Below are 25693 nucleotides of genomic sequence, written 5' to 3'. Positions count from 1 at the left end.
TCGGGTGTGGCCCAGGTTCTTTCTGATCTGACTGTTTAATTGGAAATAGGGATGTCACTTGATGAAGCAAATTTCTAGGTTTCTGTGTGAAGTACATAAGATCTAGGTATATCATTCTTTGAAATATAGCATCTGAACTCAAGCTTATTATACCTGTCTCTCGTCCGCTCTTTCTAGCTCCGTCAGACTCATGTAACTCACTCTGGAGCTGACCTTGCAAAGTTCCTCGGGTAGGTAGAATATAGCCCAAGCACTCAGGACAACCACCATTTGATAACCATCAAATGCATATGATGGCCACTCGTTATCAACAAGAAATGCAACCCCACCCACCATGGTCAGGCGCATCACATTACGACCAGCAGCGATAATACACACAGATAGGCCAAAAAATTGGCTCCAGCGTTTCCAATGAGGGATTTTGGTTTTGCAGGCATCTGTTGGTTGACGGCGCAGCCTGATTGTCATGTACGTGTTTTCCGCCAAAGTAAATAACCAAAAGAGCAATTGAATCACGTAGATAGCAATAGTGATTTTGCTCCCAGTCTCAATTATCTCAATAGATGAAGATGCGGTGGACATCGCGTCTCCGACAAGTTGGGCTATCATCAAAATAGTGTTCAGGCTTAGATAGAGCAAGGGCTGCCATGCAATCGGAACCCAGCAGAACCTTTTTGCTTCGAGCACTCGAGCAAATTCTATCTGGATCAAATTGACAGAGAACATAATGAAGGTCGGGCCTAGTAATAATAGCACCGATTGACTTGCGTAGGCAGCTCGATTGCATGTCGAGAATATGCGGACCGTATAACCAGATAGTTGCGCTGGAGACCTTTAGTAAGATAAGTTTATATTATGTGGCGGCCTCACCTACCAACACCTCCAAGAGTAAAGAACGCACTCATCCATGTTTTCGTCTGCATCATACGAAAGGCATGAATCCCTACCAGCATAGAGAAGAAAATGATAGCGACAACCGCCAGCGGAAGACTGGGTGTATATGGGTACAGTTCACACTGTGCCGAAGCCATAGTAGAACTATAATAAGAAGTGTAGAAGAAGTAAGATATATGGGCGTAACAGGGAATACTGGATGATTGATAGCTTGGTGCATTTTCATCAACGGGATCTTATAGAGACTATCAGTTCTAGGCAGTCATATAGCGGTGATGAAAGCCGGGGATGATGAGACCGTCCACACTAGAAAAAGGTAAGGATTAAGTCGAATTGTCTCTTCACAACGAAGATCCTATGAGTGTTTCCCTAGGCTAAAGGTCGACAACTAACCCTAGTTAGCCAAGACCCAGACGGAGTTGAGCGGCTGGTCGAAGAAATCTTTCAGCCTTGGATGGATGCGGCTTGGCGAGGCTGTATAGTGTGGTTCTGGAGTTCGGGCTTAGATTTTTGATTTAAAAGATAGAATGCCGAGTATCACGATAAGCTTAATAGCCTAGTGTTGGCAAATCTTTTTCAGTGGAGGCCCTGTCCTCAAAACCTCCATGTACAACACCTGATAAGATGCCAGGCATGTTCTACAAGCAGAGATTTCTCGGATTAGCTTTCTCAGCTTAAGTCTCAACTCTTTTATCTGATCATTGAGCTCATATAATATCAACTTTAAATTTTTTTTTCGTTCTTCAGTTCTTATTTTTGGGGTTCAGACAAGATTATCGTATTCGGGTTCGGCTTCGAGTTCGGATTCGGGTTCCACTATTGCGTCCCGAAGATTGAATTAGCTTTTAGGCTCCGCCGTCTCAGAAAAACACGATAGAAAATATTCGTGAAATTGAATGCACATCCCGTATATAGAGCTATTGAGAAATGTCGCTGCCTTATAAACTTAGAAAAGTGTTCAATCACAACCCAATAATCTAGTCAGTCGCTCTGGATTAGGGTCCATCTCCGAAAATAAACTCTGACAAATGCAAACAAGAACAGAGCTGCCTGGAGAAAAGAAGCTTGTATAAGTTCCGCGGGTATCTGTGTTTTTAAGACTCAACTCAGACCTCTTTTAAGGTTGACCGCGTTTATTCAAAGGACCACCAGATTTTGCGAAGTGGACTCAAAATGTCTGAAAAGAACGCACTCTTGCGCGCAGAGGAAGAACTGGTCTCCAGCGAGATAGATGAGTTTGATGACAATGACATGGAGGAGTCACCACCTACATACAGTTCAATCTTCGACGAGACTTTGATCGATGCATCATCACCGATACTCGGGGACAATGAGAAGCCTTCGGCAGCCTTTGAAAGTAAGAAGCCACGTAAAATCAGGAGAACTTGGACAAACTTGCCTTCAGAGTTGCTGACACTTTTCACATAAAGATGGCCGTTTTAGCATAGACCTTCGGGCAGGGTCGCGCACATCCGCTGTCTTACAAACATTGGTGATTCCAGCACAGGGCCCAAGGGTAATCAACATCGAACCAGAGCCGAAGCGAAACCCATTGCCAGAAGAAGGAACAGAGGAAGAGTTCGAGAAACATTGTTTTTCATTGGATGTTGTGCTGATGCTTGTGGGTAGTAGAGGTGAGCACTTCTTTTCCGCACGGTAGGCAGAGAACTTCCAATTTTGAACCTTGCTCATGTTTGGGTATTTTCACCCATTAGATGAGATTAAATCATGTATCTCTGTAGGACATGAGCTACAACAGAGAGGCCACCGAATTCGAGTTGTGACGCATTCCATCTTCCAAAGTACTGTCATGAAGCTTGGATTGGAATTTTTCTCTGCAAGCAGTGACCCTGAGCATCCAATTGCTGTGAGTTTAAAATTCGTGATTCTACCTAAAGCTACAGTGAGAATGCTTAGGATCAAAAATAGAAGCAGGATTCGGGCCTGATGCCTGGTTTGGCTAGCCCCAACAAGTCAGAGGTCAAGAAAAATAGCAAGATGCTCTTAGATACCCTAAAAGCGTGTTGGATCGCCTGTACCCATCCGGGGCGGTGGAGAGACAGACCTTTCTTAGCTGACGCAGTTATCGCAACGCCTCTTGCCCACGCCCACATTCATTGTGCGGAGCGCCTATCAATTCCGCTGCATATCATGTCCACAACCCCGTGGACACCGACGAAAAGCTTCGCACATCCATTGGCACAAATGAATCTAAATGACGAGGTCGATAAGGATATTCAGAACTACCTCTCTCACATCCTGATCGAAGAATCTGTCTGGCATGAGTGAGTGATAGCATTTTCCATGGTTGAATATAATGCCTGACAAGATTGGCTAGAATTTACTACGTCGTGGATCATTTTCGGCGCACGACTTTAGGATTGTCACAGATCCTTCTTGATGATGGTGCAAGTTTGCTACGAAGGTTCGATGTTCCTCACACATATCTCGTATCTTCTGCGTTGATTTCTCGACCAGAAGACTGGAGCAATCAGATAGGTAACTGCAATATATGGAGAACATCACTCCCACCAATACTAAACTCTTCGCCAGATATCTCTGGTTATGTGACTGTGAATTCCGAATTCTCCTATACACCCCCTGAAGATCTGGTTCACTTCCTTGAGGAGGCCGTGGCTCCTATTTACATCTCAGTACACATCGATCTACTCAACAGCCCAGAAAGATTTGTATACTTTCTCAAAGAAGCTTCGAACAAATATGGGTTCGCCTTCATTCTACCAAGTCACTTCCAATCTATGAGCGATATCTCAGATTCCAATTTCTTCGTGCTGCATGATGTCCCGATTAGTAAGTGGAGTATGTATGGCATTAGATAATTTGAATCTTGCTGATAGTTCCGTCCAAGACTGGTTGATACCCAGAGTCGACGTCCTTATCACACAAGGCGATGGTGATATGGTATCGATGGGCCTTCGACATGGGAAACCAATGGTCACTTTGCCAGTCATTCGAGAGTAAGATGGGCGATTCAACCTATTGTTGTTCCCTACTGATCATCTTATAGTCAGCCATTCTGGGCCAATGCCATCTCTCAACTCGGCACCGGGCCGCTGCCTATTCACGAAAAAGATCTATCCGCCGAGGCGATCACCCAAGCAATTCGCCACTGTCTGCAACCCGAAACCCGGAAAGTATCTAGCCATATCAAAGAAAGTATCGAGAAAGAAGGCGGCGTATCAAAGGCTGTGAACTCATTTTATCGTCACTTAAAATGGCGAGATATGCAATGCGACATTATCCAGACATCACCGGCGGTATATTACATCGAGAAGGAAGGGCCCGTCAAACTTTCAGCTTCGGTAGCCACAGTGCTCGTACAATCCAACGCGGTAAGAAGATCTGAGCTAAACTTGTACGTGGTTAACCATTCCAAGCCAGACGCCCTTCAAATTTGGCTTAATTGGAGGTAAAAACAGGTTCAAGCGAAGATCTTACGAAGCTGAATATGCCCCGACCGAAGTCGCTCCCAAGGTTGTACAGTCTGAATACACTGCGAAATCTGTGGGCAAGAACTTGGTCAAAGCTATTATCAAGCCCACTGTCAGCCATATTGCCGATGCGTATAATGAGCTAGAAGTAAGCGATAATCATAATGCCCTCGCAGCCTCTAATTCAATGTCTAACTGAAGCACTATCACATGGACACAGGCCAGAGATGACTCCGATACAACCAGCATGAGCAAGTCCAAGGGAATATCGAAGAAGGGACTAGCTGTGGGCGTTGCTAAAAATGCTGGATTTGTGTCCGCGGTGTTTCTGGGGAAGGTTGCCGTATTGCCCTTTAAAAGTGAGTGAAGTGAATGCGCTCAAAGACTTAGTGCACTGTTATGTTGACATTGAATATAGCCGTCTACTACATGGGAGAAACTGCGTCGCATGGGGTGAAAAGCTTACAGGGATCGAGCCGGTCAGAAAAGGAGAAACGCCCAACTGATAAAATCGATCCTTCAATGGCGTCAGAGCTCGAAGCAGGTTAGTTGACCCAGGGGACGCTGAAATAAACCCACCATTAACCAATTACTCACATTGTGTGTACAGAGACCTCCATAGACAAACGACGAACTGAAACCATTCGAAGTCTGCACTTTGAGAAAGGGAGGAGAGACGAAAGGCTTCGAGATCCCGAATTTCACAAGGTCGTTCTGTCGAAATTCGAAGATATCTGCAAGACCAATCTGACCAGCAAGTTCCGCGGCTGAGCTTTCTTCCTTAAACCGAGACTGCTGATGAGTGCCTTATGTGTCAAAACGGCGTCAAGGTGTGAATAGAGTAGGGGGAAAAACATGAGAATTTGGGATAGGTCTACGGGATATAAAAGGCTCTAAATAGACGGAGAATACTTGAATCTTCGCCATGAAACTTGACTTAAACCGCTGTATCCGCGTGGCTAGTGATGGCATCTGTCGATAGGTCTGTGGGACCAACCACTTGCTTTTTACAATATCGTGCCTCGAAGGGTATACTAGTGCTGAATTAGAGAATTGAATCAAATCAATGGCCAAAGTCACAGACAAAATGCATATATACAGAAACGGGACCAAGTCAGACAAAAGAAATGGATAAAGAGGGTGGAAGTAGGAGCGTGAAGCGTGATTTCTGATAACAGGAATGAGAATGTAAGACCAAGAGAGATGCAAGGAGGAGAACAGCATCACATAAAACGCCGAGGCTAAATAAAGATCCCTAATGCAGCGGAATTATTGCCACGCAGCCGCGATGCAAGTAAACGGACAGTGCTAGTCCCAAGGCCAAGAATGCAAGAGAAAAACAATTTGATGCACCTGCGCCGGGGTATTTTGAAACAAAGACGAAGACGAGAACCGGTTGAACAGACAGAACCAACGATACACTCATAGACGCATGAAATCAGACCAGACCAAACCTAGAGACCTCTCCTATCGTCGGAACATCCGGACAGGAGCGCTCAAGTCCCGGCGCTCTGCCAGGTCATTTTCAGTTTTGCCATCTGCCCGTAGATTGGGCATGCGTCTTGGGCCGCGACCTGGGGTCGTGGCTGTGGAGCCAACTGAACGGCCAGTCGCTTCGTTTGCGCTCACCGAGCGCTGCTTGCTTCGTGCACGGTCACGGCGTGCCGCGATCTGGGCAAGGGCGTCTTCCCGGTTGATAGGTGTATCGGGCACAAAGCCAGAAGAACCAGACGTCCGAGAATCAGATGGTTCACGGAGGGGAATACGTTTGGTTGTTGAGCACGTATCTCTTTCGACTTGTCGGGAGGGTCGGGACTCCACGGAGAGGCGAGCGTTCGCACCCTCACTGAGAACGGTCTCCACGCGGTGGACCATCCGAGAAGTCCTCGCCTCCTCTGAGGGGGAGAAAGCATCGGGAGTGTAGTTCGACGACGCACCCGAGTCCCTCCAGCTTTGCATAGAGGGCTTCAGATTCGGCATTTTGGAGATGTGAAATGAATCCCTTTCCTCCCGAGGCAGATCGTTGTCACGGAGAGGTGACGGGAAAGTCTTGAAAGTTCCCGTCTCCGGAGAGAAAGTCACCAATGGCTCTTCAGGCATCTGCATCTTCTCGGGTGGTTCGACTGGCTCTGGCTTCACAGCATGTTCAGGCCTGGGCTTAGGTTCAGGAGCCTGCTCTGGTTGATAGTGGATAATGGCAGGGGGTTCGACGCTCGGGGTATGGCTTGAATGAGGATGGGGAGCCATTTTCTCGGAATCTGGCTGTTGGTGTTCAGTCTGTCGGTTGCGGGCTTGCCGCGCAGCTTCAGCCTCGGCTTCAATTTGGGGCTTTTGATACTTCTCGTAGTACTCGGCATCGTAGATGTATCGTCGACCCTCGCTCTCGGCGATTCGGCAAGAGCAGCGCTGGAACTGACACTCAATATTCAAGAAGTGTACCATCTCTTCCGCGTCAATGCGACGACGGCGTTCAAGATCAATTTCGTCTCTCAACTCCTCCAATGCCTCGTTGTTCACTGACGAGGAGACCTCGGATGCCGTTTCTTCAGGCCCGGCCGTAGTTGTGCATTCCGAAAGGCGTTGACGCTTAGGAGGCGTAGCTTCCGTAACTTCGTCAGCCTCGATTTCAGATGCAGGAGATCTCGCAGATCCTATGGCTGCGCGCTTCGGTCGCCGGGGTGTTGTCAAGAACGCAAGATCGCCCTCGGCTAGAGAGATGCGTCCGAATTCTTCTTTTCGAATCTTATGGACCCGGGCCTCCAAGGTGTTAGAATGATTGGCTGCCTCCATCGATCGCAGTTTGCCCTTGAGCATTTCTAGCTCTTCGGTCAGGCCAGCAAGAACGTAAGCACGCTCGAATGCTTCTTGCTTTGCTTTATCCTTAGACTCGCGCTCGGCAGCGACTTCATCTTTCAGAGCCTTGGACTCGGACTTGGAGTGTTTCAATTCTTCTTGAAGTTTGACGAGGGTTGAGCCCGCTCGGAAAGCTTCTTTGCGTGCTTTTCGGATCTCCTTCTCGAAAATTGATCGTTCGTGGGCTTGGCGCTCTTTGGCAGCATGTAGTTCTTCTAACAAAGACTCCAGTCGTTCACTAATTCGGCGCTCGCGGGATTGGGCCTCGGAGAGCTCTTCTTGCACAGAAATCAAAGCAGACTCGGCTTCTTCGCGGCCAAGGATTGCCCGCTGGAGGGCAGCATTGTTTGTGGCGGATTGCGTGTGGGTGGTGGGACTACCTCCTCGTGAGAGGTTATTGAGGAACGCAACCTTGGCCTGGACTTCGGAAACACCCTTTGCATTTTTATGGTGTAGCGACAACAACTCTGTGGGCAGCGATGGTGAGGCGGGGATTGTTTGTTGATTCATGCGTTCCGGCGATACCGGGTGGAGGATTTTCGTGGGACTGAGGATGGGACGCGTTGGAGACTCCATCGCGGATATTGGCGAGGGAATATGGCGCTCAGGGTGGGATTTTAAAAGATCATGAGGGCGTCGTAGAAAGGAGGAGTGTCGGTCCACGGGGGAAAATCACCGTTGACATTTGAGGAGTGACGCACCCACACTGTTGGTTAGCGTTGTTTATTACCATCTTTGGACAGGTCAGGTGACTGTTGCCCTGGACACCAAAGCACCTTCCCCATTTCGGTTAGATCAGAAATCATGAGGGGCTAGTCATCACGTGTCAATATTTCCTAATCAGGCTTAGCACTAGTGGGAGAGTCGACAGTGGACGTCTGTGCGTCTGTAACGGACTCGACTGTATGAAGCAAATTGGAGAAAGATCATACTGATCACAGGCGGTATCGATCTCAACGATGCATGAAATTGTTACACTCCAGCTGGGTCAGCGGGCGAACTACTTAGCGACCCATTTCTGGAATCTCCAGGTTCATTCAATTCCTTCCGCTCGCCGATATTGAACATTCTTATGTCTGACTGTTCGAATAGGAATCTTATTTCACGTACAATGAAGGCGAAGAATCCCCTGTGGACCATGACGTTCATTTTCGCCCAGGACTCGGGGCTGATGGGTCGGAGACTTACACTCCACGAACCGTCATCTACGACTTGAAAGGTGGATTTGGAACCTTGCGCAAGCATAATGCGCTGTACGAGCTCACGGAAGACTCTATAGCAGGGCAGGGATTGTGGTAGGTTGGACCCCGTACAATGGTCCAATTACTCGGCATGATTTTGACTATTCAGATAGGGATGGTCTGGAGATTGTACAGAAACAAGCACCTATCGTGCAAAGCGAGTATCAAAAAAGCTTGGATTTGGGCACCACCGCCCCCCGTCTGACATCAGAAACGGTGCGATACTGGTCTGACTACAACCGGGTCTTTTATCACCCACGATCTATAGTTCAGCTTAATGAATATGAGTTGAACTCTCAAGTCATGCCTTTTGAGGATTGGAACGTTGGTGAAGACCTGTTCAACGACCTCGACAAGGAACATGATCTCCTGGATCGGGACGTCAGACCCTTTGCCGAAGAATGTGACCAAATGAGAGCAATTCAACTGTTCGCAGGATCTGATGATGCATGGGGTGGATTCGCTGCTCGGTACATCGATAGGCTACGAGACGAGTATGGGAAGAAGAGCATCTGGATTTGGGCTATTGAAAATGGAACGAGAGTGCAGCGAGTCAGTCTGATTATCCAATTCAACCACCAACAGTGACCATGCTTACTTGAAATACAGCACCATCAATTCAAGAGGGACACAAATAAGGCGAAGTCGCTATACTCGATCTCACCTCAGACAAACCTCTATGTGCCACTCGTCGATATCCCACAGAAATTGCCAAGCTACCTGAGTATAGACCGTCATTCCGAATGGCAAAGGTCTGCTCTATTGAGCGCCGCAGTGGAAACAGTAACATTGCCATCCCGACTGCGGCCATACCATGACTTCGAGGCCTCCCTGGCCGGAGATGACGGGAGACACAATATTTACGAGCTGCAATCAACCCTCAATCCCGAGGAGCGAAACGAGACTACCCCAAAATCCGATGAGGAAGGCTCGTCGAAACCTCAAACTAAGTTTGATATTGACTTCACCTATGACAACCAAGACACCGAGACTGCAACTATTTTCAACCAAGTTCAGGTGATGCGAGGCAGCGAAAGCAAGACATCCATCCAACCACCCGAAAGTGGTGACATTGGTCATCTTCGCAAGCTTCGACTGTATAATTCAGAGCCAATGCTCCAAAGGTACGGCTCGGCCAATTACTGAGACAGTCTCAACCATCATCCACTGACATCCGGACGTCTTGTCTTAGTTACTACAGCCCACTTCGTCTGCCCATTCTCGACAGTTTCCCGCACGGCATGTTTTCCGCGTCTCCGTCTAGTGCTGATGGGTTAAGTGTTTTTACCGCATTGACCGCTTCGACTCGAACAGCCGACCGGATCAAGGCTATTCAGGCCACCGCTGCACGGATGCTATCGGTAGATGAGCGAGAGGCGATGGTCAACGGACTGGGCGAGATCCGGGAATGCTATGAGATGGGATGGAACAGTGGATCGTCCGATGACGACGATGATTAGATCAAAAAATCCGGCTTTAAATGTTCATCATGATGGTTCTGACTGCATCGTTCTGCTTGCTGTTTGTTCAGCAACCGGTGAGCCAGCCTTACCAACGTAATCGTTAAAAAAAGTCGGGACCGTAATAATCGACTAAACATGCACGGCTTCCTTGTAGTTAGCGTGCGGCGAATACCTGCCTCTTTACCCCCGTCATCCAATTCCCGAAATAGCGCACGACGCCCTTATCGCCAACCATCGAGCCAGTAACCGTCAGCCCTGAGTCATGGAGTCATAAGTCGAGGTTCTTCTAGAAATCATAATACGAAATCTCCGGTTGCGCCTCTCCGCCTCATCTTTGATCCCCCACGTTTGACTCAAACCTGGCATAATAGGCGGAATACACTTGGTAGTCCGTGCCCAAATACCCTAATCGCCACGGCTGTCTTACAAATTGTACACGACTGCACAGTAGCAATCGGAGAGTTTAAGACACATTAGCTGGGCAGACAAGCCACCTCTACTTTCTCTGTTCTCATCTTCTTTGCTTTGCATTGGCTTCTCTACCCCGTGTGAGACAATGCAGCGGTTTCCACAGTCGAGAATATTGGCGAATCTCTCAAACTCAAAATTGCTTTCCTTTTTTGTCCCCGATCAAGTGACTGGGCAGTAACAGCAGTAGAAGCAACAAACGAGGCTGGTCAGAACATGGCTCACTGTTGGATCTTGTATGCTAGGCCAGTTAATCTAGCTTGTGTGGTTAAAGGAGGAGGGGGAAATGGGGAGATCTGATAGTATGAGGAACTCTATTACCCACGACCAGCCTCCCTTCCAACCACCAGAAGTAAACTGTCGGAACTTCGGACTTTGTGGCAGGCACTAGGTCAATTGAAAATTCCCCAGGAGAATAAAAGCATGTCTGTGGACAAGGATTCTGACTCATGGTATCATGGCAAGTAACTTAGTTAACTCGTTAAGTGAATGGGCTGCTGGAGAGGAGCCATGGAAACCGGCCAGTCATCCGAGACATTTTGCCAGGTGAGGCCCCAACCACCAACAAACCACCACCAGAAAGGGCCGGGGAAAAACATATCCTGACTCGAACTCTCTCGCCACAACCACCCACGCTGGAGCAACTGGACAATCACATACCGATCCTGGACCCTCGCCAACACCACAGTTGCCTGTTTCTGACATCATCAGATGTTCCTGCCAGTGGCATGGCTGATATCGCACCAATCGCGTGCGCCACTCGGGAACTCCCCTGCACCAGCCGCGCTAGTCAATTATTTTTCTGGGCCAGTTCATCCAGCTCAGTGAGAAGGTGAGATCAGTGCTGGTCGTCCACGAGAATCCTCCCACCGCTTCTCGCCGCACCAAACCCCCCCCGGTCCTCAGGTCCCGTCTTAGTGCCCACCTTCCCACTCCCGGGCGTCAGGTTAACATCATTCGCTGGTTCACGATGTCTCTCAAAACTGGGCAGGGCCAACTCTCTGTCATGTAACGTTACCTGCAGCCTGTCCAGGGACCGACTCGATGAATAGCCGTCCCCATTGATCCCTCTGGCTTCTGGGTCCTTTCTCCCCCGCCCGAGCTTTCATGGGATCCACTACCCGCTGTCCCTCCACCGCCAGGCCCCGAGGGGTACAGCATCAGGATTGTCATTATTGCTGTTATGGCGGTGGCGAAAGACGGGGGATAGCGGGTGAACTGCAGAAACTCAACTCGTGGCATGCATTTGGCCCACCTTCGTCCAGGGCCCTCAAGACCCTGACAGAGAAGAAAGAAAAACATTGACAACAAAACAAAACAAAGCAAAAAGACAAAGAAAATCAATATCGACTGCATCCATATTGATCACAACAGGAAAATTGATGGGTCTAGAACTACCCACTCCGCGGGGATCACCATCGTCTGGTAGGTCTCTTCTGTTTACCGAATTGACTCTGCCTGACGGCAACTCAAAAAACTCCAGTTTTCCAATAATACCTCAATACGTCGACAGTACACCCAAACGGTCGTAGGATGCTTCGCTAAGATCCCTTTTCCAGCCCAAGTGCGGTAGGGTCTCTGGACTACTCTTTGGCGGGAGACGCTTCGATTCCCGGCGCGCCTTTCATTCGTGAGGTTTCCCCACACAAGCACTCGACCCACGACCAGCAAATGAAACCCATCATATCTATTTCCGGGTCTGCGAATGGCAGTCCAAGCTAATAATCCAGCAAACACAGGAACTAATTTGAAAGGGCGGGGGAAAAGGAAAGAGCAGATGGGCACTGGGACCTCGCCACGTCTCACTCGTGTCGTTCGATCTTGTGACGTACAATACAGCCATCTTCCCAATTGAACGAGGAAATGATCCAGGGACCATCACAACCCCAGCCATCAAGCCATGATCGTGGCCGAACAAAAAGGGGGGGGGGGGGTTGAATCGACATGGATTCCATGGCCGCCGTCCCCCAGTCGCAGCCTCATCCCACTGAGTCTAGGGATGATGAGTGGGTAGAGGTCCCAGTGGAGCTATCTACCCATTGGGCCTCCGCCGCCGCAGTACCAAGCTAGAGTATACATCGTCGGCAGTCGGTTGACTCGATCTCACTTCCACTCGAGCGTCGGCTCACTCGACGCTTTGAGCTTGGCAACGACCTTCCTGGTCCTCTGATTTCTCTTGATTCAGCGAACCAGTCGCCAATTCTTCGGTTCCGGCCGCCCTCATTGGATACGTCCGATTCCTTTCTCCAGAACCTAAGCACAGGTCACCGAGCCAACTGGTACGTGGCGTGCCACTAACTTTGGCCCTGCCGCTAGACCCAGTTCACGGTACGATCGTGGTCTGGCGTGGACGATGGAAGGCAGCGGAAGGTCTCCATCTTGGCTGCACCTCCGAGGTCTGATTACCCTTTCTAGCTGTATGCCAGTTGTGGGTCTCGTTGGGTATTATTTTCGTACCACCGTCGTACGGATTGACTCTCACGATGGACGAATTGTGACGATGCGGCGTGATGGCTGCACGCATTATTGGGCCCCGGGAAAACAGAGAGACGTGGAACGAAGGAAAAAAAAACAAATCTTGATGGCTTGATCGGTCGATGGGCTTGTCCCTCCACCCTGCCTCCTCGGAGTCGGACTCCGGTCTGCACTGAACCCTGCATCTGGGATATAAATTGACTCATTCTCGTCATCCGCCCTAAGATCTTAGTTCTACTCTTTTGGTCTTGGAAGTAATCCATCCTAGGAACTCTCTCGCTACGGTTCCTGTGTCCTTCGTTTACGAGGAACGGCTCTTCATATACTTCCTATTTAGGCAATTATTCAATTGCCTTTTGGATATCAAGCCTTCTTCAACTCTAGCATAACCCTCGCTCTTCTGCTAGACACGATGCGTGGCGTTTCGATTCTCGTGCTTTACGCCGCCAGCCTGGTCTCGGGTAGTGTTCTGCCCAGGGAGGCGGCTGGCAACGTCGACATTGTTGCCCGTGGTGAAGGTGGAGGCGGCGGCGGCGGCGGTAATGAGGGAGGATGGGGAGGAGATGGCGGTTGGGGAGGAAATGGTGGTTGGGGAGGAAATGGTGGTGGTGATAATGGTCATGGTGGCCATGGCGGAGGTCATGAAACTACCACTCCATGCGAGACTACCACTACTTCTACCTCTACTCCTTGTGAGACTACCACTACCACTACCTCGACTTCCACTCCCTGCGAGACAACAACTACCACTACCTCGTCCTCTACTCCTTGCGAGACTACCACTACCTCGACTTCCACTACCTCGACCTCTACTCCTTGCGAGACTACCACTACCTCGACTTCCAGTACCTCGACTTCCACTCCCTGCGAGACAACAACTACCACTACGTCGACCTCTACTCCTTGCGAGACTACCACTACCTCGACTTCCAGTACCTCGACCTCTACTCCTTGCGAGACTACCACTACCTCGACTTCCAGTACCTCGACCTCTACTCCTTGCGAGACTACAACTACCACTACCTCGACCTCTACTCCTTGCGAGACTACCACTACCTCGACTTCCACTACCTCGACCTCTACTCCTTGTGAGACTACAACTACCTCGACCTCGACCTCTACTCCCTGCGAAACTACCACTACTTCTACCTCTACTCCCTGCGAGACTACCACTACTTCTACCTCTACTCCTTGCGAGACCACCACTACCCCAACCTCGACCCCTTCTAAAACTACTACTACTCCTACTGGCCCTCCCCCAACTTCAACTCCATGCGAGACTACTACTCCCCCCCCGAGAGCACCACCACTATCACCACCGTGTACACTACGACAACTTGCCCTGGTATGTTAAAGCACCTTCCTTGAAATATTCCATTGCTAATATTCGCAGTGTCCTGGACCACTGTTATCAGTGGCTCGTCCACTATTACTCAGCCCGTGACTTCCACCAGCACTATCATCGTCACTTCCGTGATAACTTGCACTGAGGGCTGCGAGCAGCTAAGCACTACTGTCGTTGTTCCTCCCTTGAGCCAGCCCACGGCACCGGCTCCTGTTGAGTCCTCTCCGGCTGTCTCCCCAGTGACCAGCCCGGTCCAGACGACCGCCCCGGGAGCTCCTGCTACCACCAGCCCTGCCTTCAACGGAGCTTCTTCTCAGTTCCAGCGATCTCTGACTGGATTCATCCCCGCTCTGGCTGTCGTTCTGGCCTTTATCTAAGATTTCAAGCAATCCCTTGATTGGCATTGTGAGAAGTGATTGAATTTCCTTAATGTGTTATTGTCACAGGTAATTTACGGATTCTTGGAAGAAGGAGTGAACTGGAAGGCCGGGCAACTGAAAACCGAAGAAAAGAACCGCAAAAAAATTGCATTCTTGGCACCTTCGGGCATGGTGTAGAATGCCTGAAGGCTGTTTCTCTAATTCCTGCTATCTGCACCCTGGCATGGTGGCAGCATTATATGAGGTCTGATTTATTACTGACGGACGTTCCTTATTACTATATTTGATGCACGGCTTAGTTTAGTTTAGTGCTGCATAAAGTAGTTCACTAATTCAAATGGAATTTGATTTACCCTATACTCTCCTACCTATCAATAATTCTCAAGTGTCCCATAAAAAAGATCGATATCTCTTATCTTCTTTCTCGAAGGATATCTCCTTGTATGTTCTGTTATTGTTGGTCATCTCCGCTGGCCATCGTTGGTAGTTCAAGGCGGGAGTCCTTTTTTAGGGCTCTTACATAAGGTTGACTCCAAACAGTGCAAACATGCCTCTATCGTAATCGGACCCGTGGCCTTAGATGCGCCTCGTCTTTTCTATTGACAAGTGGCCACAGCATCCCCTCGCGCCCGGATGGCCTGGATTTAGTGCATTCTCTTATTCCTTTCCATTCCTCAACCTCCAGATACCTCGATTGCTGTCCCAGGGCTTCATTGTGCCCCGATTCTCCAGCTCACACAGCTTCCCGTTTGGCGCCAGGCCAGCGTTCCACCAGCACACCTCTTGGCAATTCGGTGGTGCAATTTATTCCAATCTTCAATTTTTATGTCTATATACTGCTGTCTTAATGTGTGCCGGGCTCCTCGCTTCTAATTTGTGGCTTGCTTGGACAATTTTAGCTGACTACTGACTTACAGTGCCTAGCTTACAGATAGACCATGGCTCTACCGGGCCGCGGCCGGTTAATTACCTCGCCGTTCCTTTCCCTCGTGATCCTTCCATTCTTGCTTTTCCTCGTCAGTTTCACCAGTCCAGCTGCTGCAGCTGGATCAGCGGTCATCGGTCTCGATGTCGGCACCGAGTATTTCAAGGCCGCTCTGGTGAAGCCTGGTATTCCGCTCGAGATCGTGCTCAGCAAGGACTCTAAGCGCAAGGAGTCAGCTGCCATCGCATTCAAGCCGACAAGAGAGAGTGATGCTCCCTTCCCTGAACGGTTCTATGGTGGCAATGCGCTGGCCCTGGCGGCTCGGTTCCCGGACGATGTATACATCAACTTGAAGACACTTTTGGGCGTGCCTTTCAACGATGGAAAGGACGAGGCGGTTAAGGCTTACTGGAGCCGGTATCCAGCATTGAACCTTGAGACCGCTCCCGATGGCCGTGGCTCTGTTGCGCTGCGCAGTAACCGTCTCGGTGAAGAGCAAAAGAAGGACGCGTTCTTGGTCGAGGAGATCCTGGCTATGCAATTGAAGGAGGTCAAGTCCAACGCTGATGCGCTGGCTGGTAAGGGTTCTGATGTCCGCGATGTGGTCATTACATACCCTGCTTTCTATACGGCGGAAGAGAAGAGGAGCCTGGCCTTGGCCGCCGAATTGGCCGGTCTGAAGATTCAGGCCCTTGTCAGCGATGGTCTGGCCGTGGGTTTGAACTACGCAACTAGCCGCAAGTTCCCTAGTGTTTCTGACGGCGAGAAGCCCGAGTATCACGTTGTTTTTGATATGGGTGCTGGATCAACAACCGCCAGCGTGTTGCGCTTCCAGAGCCGCAAGGTCAAGGACGTCGGAAAGTTCAACAAGACCGTCCAGGAGATTCATGTTCTGGGTAGTGGCTGGGACAAAACTCTTGGAGGAGACTCTTTGAACGATTTGATTGTCAACGACATGGTTGCCAAGTTGGCGGAAGACAAAAAGCTGAAGGACAAGGTTACTCCGGAGCAAATCAAGGCCCACGGAAAGACTATGGCTAGGCTCTGGAAGGACGCAGAGAAGATTCGCCAGGTTCTCAGCGCCAACACCGAGACGTCTACTACCTTAGAAGGACTCTACGATGAGGAACTCAACTTCAAATACAAGCTTACTCGTGCCAACTTTGAGAAGATGGCCGCCGAGCATATAGCCCGCGTTGGCAGTCCCCTCGAGCAGGCCCTTGCGGCCGCTGGCTTGAAGCTTGATCAGATTGACTCCGTCGTTCTCCACGGTGGAGCTATCCGTACTCCGTTCGTTCAGAAGCAGTTGGAGAAGATCTGTGGATCGTCCAAGAAGCTGCGCACAAATGTCAACGCCGATGAGGCGGCTGTGTTCGGTGCGGCTTTCAAGGGCGCGGCTCTCAGCCCCAGCTTCCGTGTAAAGGACATCCGCGCCAGTGACGCGGCCACCTACCCCATCGTCCTCAAGTGGAACTCTGATGGCAAGGAGCGCAGCCAGAAGCTTTTCACAGCAGTTTCCCAGGTTGGCCCCGAGAAGCAGGTGACTGTGAAGAATCTTGAAGATTTCGAGTTTAGCTTCTATCAGCAAGTCGACGAACAGGGCCTCCCTGTTCTGAGTGTTCAGACCCAGAACCTGACCGCATCTGTGAACAAGCTGAAGGATACTTTTGGCTGCACTACTGCCAACATTACGACCAAGTTCAACATTCGTTTGAGCCCTGTTACCGGTCTCCCTGAAGTCACCAGCGGCAATGTCGGCTGTGAGGTCGAGGCTGAGAAGAAGGGCAGCGTTGTCGAAGATGTCAAGGGCTTCTTTGGTCTCGGCTCCAAGAAGGGCGAACAAGAGCCCCTTGCTGAGGATGAACCCAGCGAGTCAATCACCCTCGAGCCCGAAGCTGAATCTTCGACTACTGCGTCTGCGAGCTCTTCTACGACGACCACTACCAAGGAAAATGCCAAGCCGACTAGCCAAACTAAGCTTGAGATCATTCCCATCAACCTGAAGTCGACCCCGTTGGGAACCCAAGCCCCATCAGTCGCCGAGCTAGCCCGTATCAAGGGTCGTCTGGCTGCTTTCGATGCTTCTGACCGCGACCGTGTTCTCCGCGAGGAGGCTCTCAATGAGCTTGAGTCCTTCATCTACAAGAGCCGCGATATTGTTGACAATGAGGAGTTTATTCAAGCTGTCAAGGAAGACCAACTGACTCTTCTCCAAGAGAGAGTCACCAAGGCCAGCGACTGGCTCTACGAGGATAGCGACAATGCCAAGACAGCCGATTTCCAGTCGAAGTTGAAGGACCTAAAAGCCATCGTCAACCCTGCATTGAAGCGCATGAAGGAGTCTTCTACCCGTCCCGCTCGTGTCCAACTCCTTCAGGATATGCTCAAAAACGCCGAGTCCATGAAGCAGTTGATTGAGAGTCAGATCGCCAACGATGAACAGACCTACTCGTCTTCGCTTTCGGCTTCGAGCACATCCACTGCTGAGGAGTCGGAGACCAGCACCAAAGCTACCCCCGCCCCCTCCGCTTCGGATGATACCCTGGATGACCTCGATGATGACTCGTACTCGACTTCGACGTCCTCATCGAAGACCTCTACCAAATCTTCGGCCGCGGCTAAGCCCACCGGCCCGACCTACACTCTCTTCACTCCCACCGATCTCGCCTCCCTGACCACAATCTACGAGTCAACCAAGCCCTGGCTCGAGACGCAGCTTGAGCTGCAAGAGAAGCTCACCGAGTCAGATGATCCCGCTCTCACTGTCTTGGAGATCGACTCACGCCTCCGCGAGTTCGAGCGCGTCTTGAACCGCATGTACGAGCGGATGACTGCCGCCGCTGGCCGTGAGGCAAAGAAGAACAGCGGCAAGCAGAATAAGAAGAAGACTACCGAGGAGAAGGGCAAGGGTAAAGAAAAGGCCAAGGAGGAGAAGAAGAAGGCGAAGGAGGACACCAAGGACGAGCTGTGATGAAGCCTGCTCTCTTCCACCTCTGCATCTTATCCTGTTCATCTTGCATTTTGGGTATTTTGTACACCTATTAAAGTACAGAGCATGGTTTTCTTTTTATTGTTTACACTTTTTCATATCCCATGTACCATGCACCAATGTCATCTTTGCAACAATAGAGAAAAGAATCGCAATGGAGTTTTGGGTTGGAGTTCCTGCCTCTTTTGACAGTTTGAAATTGTCCACGTTCAGGCTGAAGTAGATTAATACTGTTACCGAGAAGAGCAATTAGTCTAGGTGAAGGGAAGTCCACCTGAACTCCGTTCGTCGGATGAGATCGGTAGTATTCCAACGATTTGAAATAGTTCACAACGACGGGCACGAGGAAGTTACACAGGATAGAAGCACTCGTAACTAGACACAATTCGTCGATCACGCTCCACTCAGCGCGCTTGAGATCAGAATCCTCAATTCCGCAATTCTATCCGAATTATTGTAGGCGTAAACATCCTTCCAAAGTGAGTAGTTTTGACAAGCAACATCACTCGCAGCGCAATGTATTGCCACTAACATAGAATTCACCACTGCTGCATGCACTACGACATTTCTCTTCACTCTCACAATTCCACCCATGCGCACCAACCTTGGCTGTTCTCATAATCAGACATTATAACTGAAGGTCATTGTAATTGCATAGGTATACTTACGAACAACTTGAGCTCCACTGGCTGGTGATACTGGAACAGATGTGGCTCCTGGAAGCTGAGGTTGTGGGACAGCTGCAACCACAGACAGCAGCCCGACGGCGCAAAGGACAAAAGCAGTCTTCATCTTTTGCAGAGTATACTACGTGTATCAACATTAGAAAGGAAATATATGGAGCATATCAGCAACTCACGGTGTCTTGACTGGATCGGCCAGATATTGTTGTGATACACAGCGACCTGGGGAGCTTCAGACGAAACTTCTCACGATAGGCTTTTGGTATTTATCCCTTCTACAGATCCCAATTTTGAGGGGTTTCATGCCAGGTACTGTATGTACACAAGACAAGCAAGGGGGCTGTTTCTCCACTGTAATCGCCCTTCCCGCGAGTTGATTGGTGGCGCGTTGCTTCTATTGTTGGCCGCGATCCTCAGCCGCAGAACAAGCAATAGCTCTAACAAACTACTAGCAGGCTGAGAAACTCTGAGAGTCAGTGGCTACTCTGTATACGTAGGATAAGTCAAGGTCATGCAACACCTACATGTATACTCTATAGTCGCTTATTAGAGAGGTTCGAGTCACGTTCGTTACGCTCTACGGATGCATAAAGTATAGTAGGGTTCCATAAGTTTGAAACTCCGAGGAAAGTCCAAAATTATCTCATCAGTCATACTCCAAAAGGTAAATCGAGAGATATGGTTGCATCCGATATTGATAGGGATCATTCAAAAGACAACCGCAAAGACTTTTCAAAAAAGTCACCGTCATAGCAAAGGATTTCACCGGTTGGTCTATTTGCCGTCCTGTGTTTCATAATTCAGAGTCTGCGCTGTGCCTTCAAGTTCACAATCAGTTAAGTTGTGATGGTCAGGTTATCGAGATGGTCACCCCATAATCACAGGGCCATCGCTATCATATTGCCGATGACGAAAGCTTAACTTTAAATATCAATTTATTCACTAATTGAGTTTGTGTCGAACCTGGAACAATATCTGCGGCTTTTCCGAAGCGAGATTCTAGATCTGGCCGCGTTGTGGTCAAGACGCCGTGAACGCACAGCCACCGCAAATGCGGTCGGCTAGATTCTTGGCCCTCGTGTTCCCATGTGATCATCATCTTGGCCAGCATAGAACTACGGTAGTTGTCCTTGAGTTGTAGGCTAGCTGACTGCTGTGGGTACATCAATTAGGACACTATTAATAAAATTCCAAGCCTATCAATGTTAAATATGCACCGATATCTCGGTTCTGAGAAAAAGGATAGCATGTTTTTCATATCGGCATATCAAGTTTCGGTTCAGAGAGAAACCATCCTAAAGAAACCTCCTGCAATGCCTTTGTCTCTTCAAGAAATCCAAGATGCCCAGAAGTAAGGACATATTGCGGCGGTTGTGGTCTAGGTAAGAGACTCACTCATGGCTGGCTATAAGACTAAAATTGACCCAATTACCATCTTCTTCGAGTCAATAGAACATTAGGCAAGGATAACGATAATATGGATGAACAGCCACTGCCAGATGACCTATCGACCATCAAAACATCCAAAATATCGCAGGCACGAGTGGAAAAGCGCAAACGAGAGCTAGGCCCAGAACATCCCGACACACTTGTCAGCATGAACAACTTAGGCTTCTCCTACTGGAAACAAGGGAGATGGAAAGAGGCTGAAAAGTTACAGCTCCATGTGGTGGAGAGCCGCAAGCGTGTATTAGGGCCAGATAATCCTGTTACTCTATCCACCATGGCCAGTTTGGGCTTTGCGTACTGGGACGAGGGACAATACAAGGAAGCGGAAGAGCTACAAGTCTACGTATTGGAAAGATACAAGCGTCTACTTGGACCAGAGCATTCCAACACTCTTGAGATCATGAATAACTTGGTTTGTACATACCTCGACCAAGGCCGATTCAGAGAAGCCGAAGCGCTACAGATTGAGGAGTTTCAGCTATCGTCTCGGGTACGAGGGCCGGAGCATCCCGACACCCTCGTCAGCATGGGTAATCTAGCATCCACCTACATGAAGCAAGGGAAATGGACAGAAGCAGAGTCCTTGCAGACGAAAGTGATTGAGACATACTCTCGCAGCTTGGGACGAGAGCACCCATCCAGCTTGGATAGTATGGCCAACCTTGCATCCATCTACCGGGAGCAGGAACGCTGGAAGGAAGCACTTGATCTGAGTTTTGAAGTGGTGAAGGCCCGCAAGGAAGTCCTTGGGCCAGACCATCCCGACGCACTTGGGGCTATGGCTAGCATGGGATCTATCTATCGTGAGGAAGGACGATCGGAAGAAGCCGAGAAGATAGACGTCCAAGTGGCGGAGGCCAGTATGGAGTTGTTTGGACCAGAGGATCCAAAGACATTGGTCTCCATGTCTAACCTGGGATCTACCTATCAGGGCCAAGGGCGCTTTGATGAAGCGGAAGGCATACAAGAACAGGTTGTACATATCAGCATTGAGGTGCGAGGACCTAATCATCCTAGCACTCTCACCAACATGGCCAACCTAGGATGCACCTATCAGGGCCAGAGTCGATTTGAAGAAGCAGAAGGGCCGGAGACAATGGTTGTGGAAGCCCGCCGGCAGGTCCTAGGACCAGTCCATCCCGACACTGTGACAAGCATGAACAATCTTGCTTTTACCTACGAAGCTTCTGGCAAAAAGGAAGAGGCATTGCAGCTCATTGGTGAACGTGTCGAGATCTTGAATCAGACTTTGGGCCGTGACCATCCGAGTACCATTCATACAGCTGCTGCGCTTACCGAATGGCGCAAGGCGGATGCCTCTGGATCCATCTGAAAGTATGAGCTACCAATTCACGGAGTATAATGAAGGGTTCATGAGGTACATTTGCTCATCACCACCCTTCCCCATCAATGCAAGACGTCCATATAATTTTTTTATGGATATGACAGCTTCACAGAAGGCCATACGGCCTCGCTCAAAAATATCACTAAAGATAAATCACGTTTCTCACTCTTGAGGCAACAATAACCCTAGGAATGCTCAAACAGCTAGAAGCGACTACGGTTTTCTGTAGTAGACTTGGTGTAAGCGGGCGTAGTCATTTATCAGGGTTCTGATCAAATTTCGAATCTATGGAACTCTCTATAGTAGAGGTTTCCGTGTGCAAAGTTAGCTAGATGGGGCAATGTGGCAGTTGAATAGAAATTGAATTTTGTGCATTTCGAAAGAGCTAAACCAATGGATTCTGGAGAAAGCAGGAGAGCTGCTGTAGGTGGAGATGAGAAACCATCGCTATCACATCCCAGACACGTACGGCGTCGAGTTACCACTTAAGGAGTAGACATTCCCGCATGTGTCAGAGAGTCGTATTCACCAGCGAATGAGCGGCGTGAATGTGTCCTATTGCAGGATCTAGTCACCATACTTGCTATATTAGCACTCAGGTCACTGGCTCAGGTGATCAGCGAGCCTCTCTTTTTGTTGGCGGAAGTCAGGCTCATCGGCAGTTGAAGAGCGAAACAGATCCCGGCCAGAGTATCAACTCCCCCCGGAATCCAAGCCCAGCTCCAACGCAGCCCCACGTCGCCCCGCGACCCAAAGATGTCTAGACCCCCCCGCATTCCCATACCCCAGAAGCCAGAAGTGTACGATGATGCACGCCCCCCGACCGGGTATCCCGGCTCAAATGTCTGCTCAAGAATGGCATAGAATTTGTCTAATTTGTCTAACCCTGATGATACTTTCAAAAAAGGGGTATATATGACGAAATTCTCGGCAAATAGCTTTCGGCGTTTAGGCCCCCCTACTCCAACCAGGCATCGTCTGAGAACAAGAATGAAACCTGATTGGACCTAATGAGCGGCATGTCTCCCACATGCTGGCTAAACCAGGGTCGGCTCCGCGATGGGGCTATCATGTCCTGGATGATAAGCCTTGGTCCAGGTCGTCGTGGCAAGTTCCACCTTCCAACTATTCTGGCAGGGCCCGGTAGTTAGCAGGAGGAGTGACATGCCGATTTGTACTATATCTTGCAGTGGGATATCACTTTCTCTGGCTGTCTGGTCATTTTCATCTTTCTTTGTCTCCAACAAAATCTCCAAGGATGCATGGACTAACGGATCACATCCTCCGCATCCTCTCCCAGCATTGGATAGCGGTATCTTTGACGGCCCTGGCGTTGTGGCTAGTCAAGAATCGATATCACAATGGCCTCAATAAGTATCCAGGTCCGCTATTAGCCTCTCTCACAGACTGGTGGCGCTTCTTGGACGTCTATGGTCGAAGGCCTGAAGTCACTCATCGCGCCCTGCATAGGAAATACGGCGATGTCGTTCGTCTTGGCCCAAATACTCTTTCATTTTCGGACCCTCGGGCTCTCAAGTCGATATATGGCTTGAACAAAGGGTTTATCAAGGTATGGATATTCTATCATGCCTTCGACCGCATGCCAAGACCATTGTTGACATGTCTGTATAGTCTGAATTCTACGTTGTCCAGCAATCCATTGCTAGAGGCCACCGCTTGCAGTCGTTGTTCAGTTCAACAGACAACGACTTCCATGCTAGATTCCGCCGTTGCGTAAACTCGGCATTTGCCATGTCAGCATTGGTTCAATATGAGCCGTTTGTCGACAATACAACCAAGCTGTTCCTGGAACAAACAAGAAAATTCTATGTCAACAACCCCGAAGGATGTGACTTTACCCAGTGGCTGCAATTTTACGCCTTTGATGTCATTGGAGAGATCACCTATAGCAAGAGACACGGTTTCGTGGAAAAGAACAAGGACATTGATGGCATTGTTGCGTACCTGTCATGGCTGTTTCTCTACGTTGCACCAGTATGTCGCTATCTCTCATCACTGTCATACCTATCACTAACGTTTCTAGATTGGGCAAATTCCTTTCCTTGACCGTCTTCTTCTCAAGAATCCAATCTACCTCAAGCTCTCGCAATGGGGTTTCATCGATGCTACCTTCCCCGTGGCACGATTCGCCAGCAATCGCATGGCCGAGAGACTCCCAGAGCTGTCTCAAGGGAAGTCTGCAACAGAGCTTGGCGTCAAGTCTCCCGACCTTCTCTCCAAGTTCTTGGCTGCACATGAGGCCCATCCTGAGTTCATGAGCGAGACATTGGTCCAGACCATGGCTGTGAGCATGGCATTTGCAGGCTCCGAGACCACGGCTATCAGTCTTTCAGCCGTTTTCTACTTTTTGCTCAAGAATCCCGACGCATTGAAGCGTCTTTTATCTGAAATCGATGATGCCGCTCGCGCTGGAGCCTTTGGAGACTCCGAGACAGGTCTTGTCACTTGGCACGAGAGTCAGCGACTTCCTTACCTGGATGCCTGTGTCAAAGAAGCTTTCCGGCTACATCCTGCCGCAGGACTTCCCCTGGAGCGTATAGTTCCGGAACAAGGCGCAGAGATTGCCGGCCATTTTGTTCCAGGGGGCACGATCGTTGGCTGCTCTGCTTGGCTGATTCATATGAATAAGGGCATATTTGGTGATGATGCCGAGTTTTATCGTCCTGAGCGTTGGCTCCCAGATGAAGAGCTTAGCAAGACAGACAGAGGAAAGGAGGCCGAAGATCGTCGCATCAAGGAAATGAATGGGACAATGTTCCAGTTTGGAATGGGCAGTCGCACCTGCATTGGGAAGAATATCAGTTTGCTTGAGATCTACAAGCTCGTACCCAGCATGCTACGGCGATTCGAGGTGAGTTTTCCTAGTTCTATCTTAGAGTATTAACCGTTCTAACGCTGCTATAAACAGATCCAATTCCAAGATCCCTCTCAAGAGTGGGAATTGATCAATGCATGGTTTGTTAAACAAAATAACTTTACTACGACATTCAAGCTGAGGGAGATTGTGAAACCGGAGGGCAGCTCTGCCTCTTGAGATGAAGTCGTTCTGTTGATCATGTATTTGAGCGGTCTAGCATAGCAATAAGCAGTTAGAATTGTATCGATGCTATTTCTCACACCAAAATTCCGTCCAATCCGGGAAACCTTCCAATTTACTTAGACTCTCCATAAGCTTTTCATGATGGGCTTCGTTCAGCATCCCATTGCTCAGGGCGAGTAGCAAAATCAAGGCAAATATGGAGCAGACGTTCAATTGCTCCATATCATCAGAAAGACCTATTGGACGCTTGCCTTCATCTATTCGAAAGCACAATCTCTGTAGCTGGAAAATCCATGTGAAGATAACCTCCAGCCCTTTGGATGCATAAATTCTACCGAGTTTTATCTCAATCCCCCAGTTGAACAGCTACATCGCTTTCGCCTCCTTTACGGGCCTCTCATCGGCAACCCGCTCGACGTACAAAACCAGAGCTCCGCATTCTGCTTTCTGTTTTCACGTACATCCAATTCGGGCGCAATCCACCCTTCTGCATCGGTATCAAGACACTCCTCAGCAAGCTCCCAAATCTCCGGCCCAGTTCGGTATTCGGCAAACTGACATTCATGTGCATCAAACTCAACCTAACTATTCAGGTCAATTTATGCATTAAACTATTTAGATACGGAAGGTCTACCGCAGAAGTCTACACGGCATGCTTATCACCTCCACG

General features: G+C 49.4%; 9 protein-coding genes across 9 annotated transcripts; 7 read left to right on the top strand and 2 right to left on the bottom strand.

The window, feature by feature from the left end:
• Nucleotides 1–147: 147 nt before the first annotated feature.
• N7458_006711 (uncharacterized protein) lies at nucleotides 148–1031 on the bottom strand (the record flags this gene model as incomplete). The annotated part of the gene is made up of 2 exons (XM_056910093.1): nucleotides 148–824; nucleotides 875–1031. 2 exons carry the CDS (start codon nucleotides 1029–1031, stop codon nucleotides 148–150), a joined length of 834 nt encoding a protein of 277 aa, XP_056765797.1.
• Nucleotides 1032–2067: 1036 nt separating this feature from the next.
• Nucleotides 2068–5117, top strand: N7458_006710 (glycosyltransferase; the record flags this gene model as incomplete). Its single annotated transcript, XM_056910092.1, has 11 exons — nucleotides 2068–2251; nucleotides 2343–2528; nucleotides 2637–2761; nucleotides 2830–3179; nucleotides 3233–3705; nucleotides 3731–3872; nucleotides 3923–4247; nucleotides 4297–4494; nucleotides 4567–4705; nucleotides 4765–4890; nucleotides 4957–5117. The coding sequence occupies 11 exons, from the start codon at nucleotides 2068–2070 to the stop codon at nucleotides 5115–5117; spliced, it is 2409 nt and encodes an 802-aa protein (XP_056765796.1).
• Nucleotides 5118–5813: 696 nt separating this feature from the next.
• On the bottom strand, nucleotides 5814–7775 carry N7458_006709 (uncharacterized protein; the record flags this gene model as incomplete). The annotated part of the gene is made up of 1 exon (XM_056910091.1): nucleotides 5814–7775. One exon carries the CDS (start codon nucleotides 7773–7775, stop codon nucleotides 5814–5816), a length of 1962 nt encoding a protein of 653 aa, XP_056765795.1.
• Nucleotides 7776–8158: 383 nt separating this feature from the next.
• Nucleotides 8159–9900, top strand: N7458_006708 (misato family protein; the record flags this gene model as incomplete). The annotated part of the gene is made up of 5 exons (XM_056910090.1): nucleotides 8159–8230; nucleotides 8292–8494; nucleotides 8554–8992; nucleotides 9050–9564; nucleotides 9633–9900. 5 exons carry the CDS (start codon nucleotides 8159–8161, stop codon nucleotides 9898–9900), a joined length of 1497 nt encoding a protein of 498 aa, XP_056765794.1.
• A 3358-nt stretch (nucleotides 9901–13258) lies between these two features.
• N7458_006707 (uncharacterized protein) lies at nucleotides 13259–13938 on the top strand (the record flags this gene model as incomplete). Its single annotated transcript, XM_056910089.1, has 2 exons — nucleotides 13259–13385; nucleotides 13544–13938. 2 exons carry the CDS (start codon nucleotides 13259–13261, stop codon nucleotides 13936–13938), a joined length of 522 nt encoding a protein of 173 aa, XP_056765793.1.
• Nucleotides 13939–14118: 180 nt separating this feature from the next.
• Nucleotides 14119–14568, top strand: N7458_006706 (uncharacterized protein; the record flags this gene model as incomplete). Its single annotated transcript, XM_056910088.1, has 2 exons — nucleotides 14119–14191; nucleotides 14240–14568. 2 exons carry the CDS (start codon nucleotides 14119–14121, stop codon nucleotides 14566–14568), a joined length of 402 nt encoding a protein of 133 aa, XP_056765792.1.
• Nucleotides 14569–15509: 941 nt separating this feature from the next.
• On the top strand, nucleotides 15510–18467 carry N7458_006705 (Hsp70 family protein; the record flags this gene model as incomplete). Its single annotated transcript, XM_056910087.1, has 1 exon — nucleotides 15510–18467. The coding sequence occupies one exon, from the start codon at nucleotides 15510–15512 to the stop codon at nucleotides 18465–18467; it is 2958 nt and encodes a 985-aa protein (XP_056765791.1).
• Nucleotides 18468–20645: 2178 nt separating this feature from the next.
• On the top strand, nucleotides 20646–21950 carry N7458_006704 (uncharacterized protein; the record flags this gene model as incomplete). The annotated part of the gene is made up of 1 exon (XM_056910086.1): nucleotides 20646–21950. The coding sequence occupies one exon, from the start codon at nucleotides 20646–20648 to the stop codon at nucleotides 21948–21950; it is 1305 nt and encodes a 434-aa protein (XP_056765790.1).
• A 1270-nt stretch (nucleotides 21951–23220) lies between these two features.
• Nucleotides 23221–25017, top strand: N7458_006703 (cytochrome P450; the record flags this gene model as incomplete). The annotated part of the gene is made up of 4 exons (XM_056910085.1): nucleotides 23221–23532; nucleotides 23595–23957; nucleotides 24007–24834; nucleotides 24892–25017. The coding sequence occupies 4 exons, from the start codon at nucleotides 23221–23223 to the stop codon at nucleotides 25015–25017; spliced, it is 1629 nt and encodes a 542-aa protein (XP_056765789.1).
• Nucleotides 25018–25693: the final 676 nt, after the last annotated feature.

Source organism: Penicillium daleae (genome assembly GCF_028827525.1).
Source record: "Penicillium daleae strain IBT 16125 chromosome Unknown utg000006l_segment0_segment0, whole genome shotgun sequence".
Taxonomy (NCBI): Eukaryota; Fungi; Ascomycota; class Eurotiomycetes; order Eurotiales; family Aspergillaceae; genus Penicillium; species Penicillium daleae.
This window is presented reverse-complemented; position numbering and strand designations above follow the sequence as displayed.